This window comes from Pygoscelis adeliae, unplaced genomic scaffold (assembly GCF_000699105.1).
Source record: "Pygoscelis adeliae isolate BGI_AS28 unplaced genomic scaffold, ASM69910v1 Scaffold124, whole genome shotgun sequence".
NCBI classification, from domain to species: Eukaryota; Metazoa; Chordata; class Aves; order Sphenisciformes; family Spheniscidae; genus Pygoscelis; species Pygoscelis adeliae.
Window position 1 is genome coordinate 4,844,276 of NW_008824791.1, and position 532 is coordinate 4,844,807.

A 532-nucleotide genomic window follows, 5' to 3' on the forward strand; every position below is an offset into this window, starting at 1 on the left:
CTTAAAAAGTTTATTTTTGTTAGATGCTGAGCACTGCCTGGATGCTCGTTGTCCTTAAAAGGGTCCATTGCTAGCAGGAACAGGGCATTTGTGGTAAATGAAATAGGATGAGCTGGCACACATGAATGCTCTGGTTTCAATTTTCTGCAGAACTTGAATCCATCAGGGAGCAATCAAAATTCTCCACAATGAGAACCAGCAACTTTCTGCTGTGTACAGAGAAAAGGCAAAGGGTGGACTCTCTCACTGGGGCTGCCTTTACAGTCAGTGGAAGAAAATACAGAATTCTAGGTAGACATTGTGCAAGTTATTTCTTTTCCTCTAACATCCTCTTTCATTCCCTTAACTAGGCCAGCTGGACCTTTATCTCATCTTAAGCATAGCAGGAGGCGCAATCTTCTTTGTCATCTTCGTGATTTTGCTTATTTATTGTATCAGGAAGAAGAAAGCAGAAAGGCTCGAAGATGACTGTAAGTGTTTAAGGGGCTTTATGTTGCTATCCAGCCACCTAAAATCATAGAGCTTCCTGCTG

At 41.9% G+C, this 532-nt stretch overlaps 1 protein-coding gene across 1 annotated transcript in view; it reads left to right on the forward strand.

Annotated features, from left to right (window-relative positions):
- CD2 (CD2 molecule) overlaps positions 1-532 on the forward strand; it is an 11,175-nt gene that overhangs the window by 8,444 nt on the left and 2,199 nt on the right. The window contains exon 4 of the mRNA XM_009323906.1: positions 351-470. Within this exon, the coding sequence (XP_009322181.1) occupies positions 351-470 (120 nt within the window). The remainder of the gene's footprint in view (positions 1-350; positions 471-532) is intronic.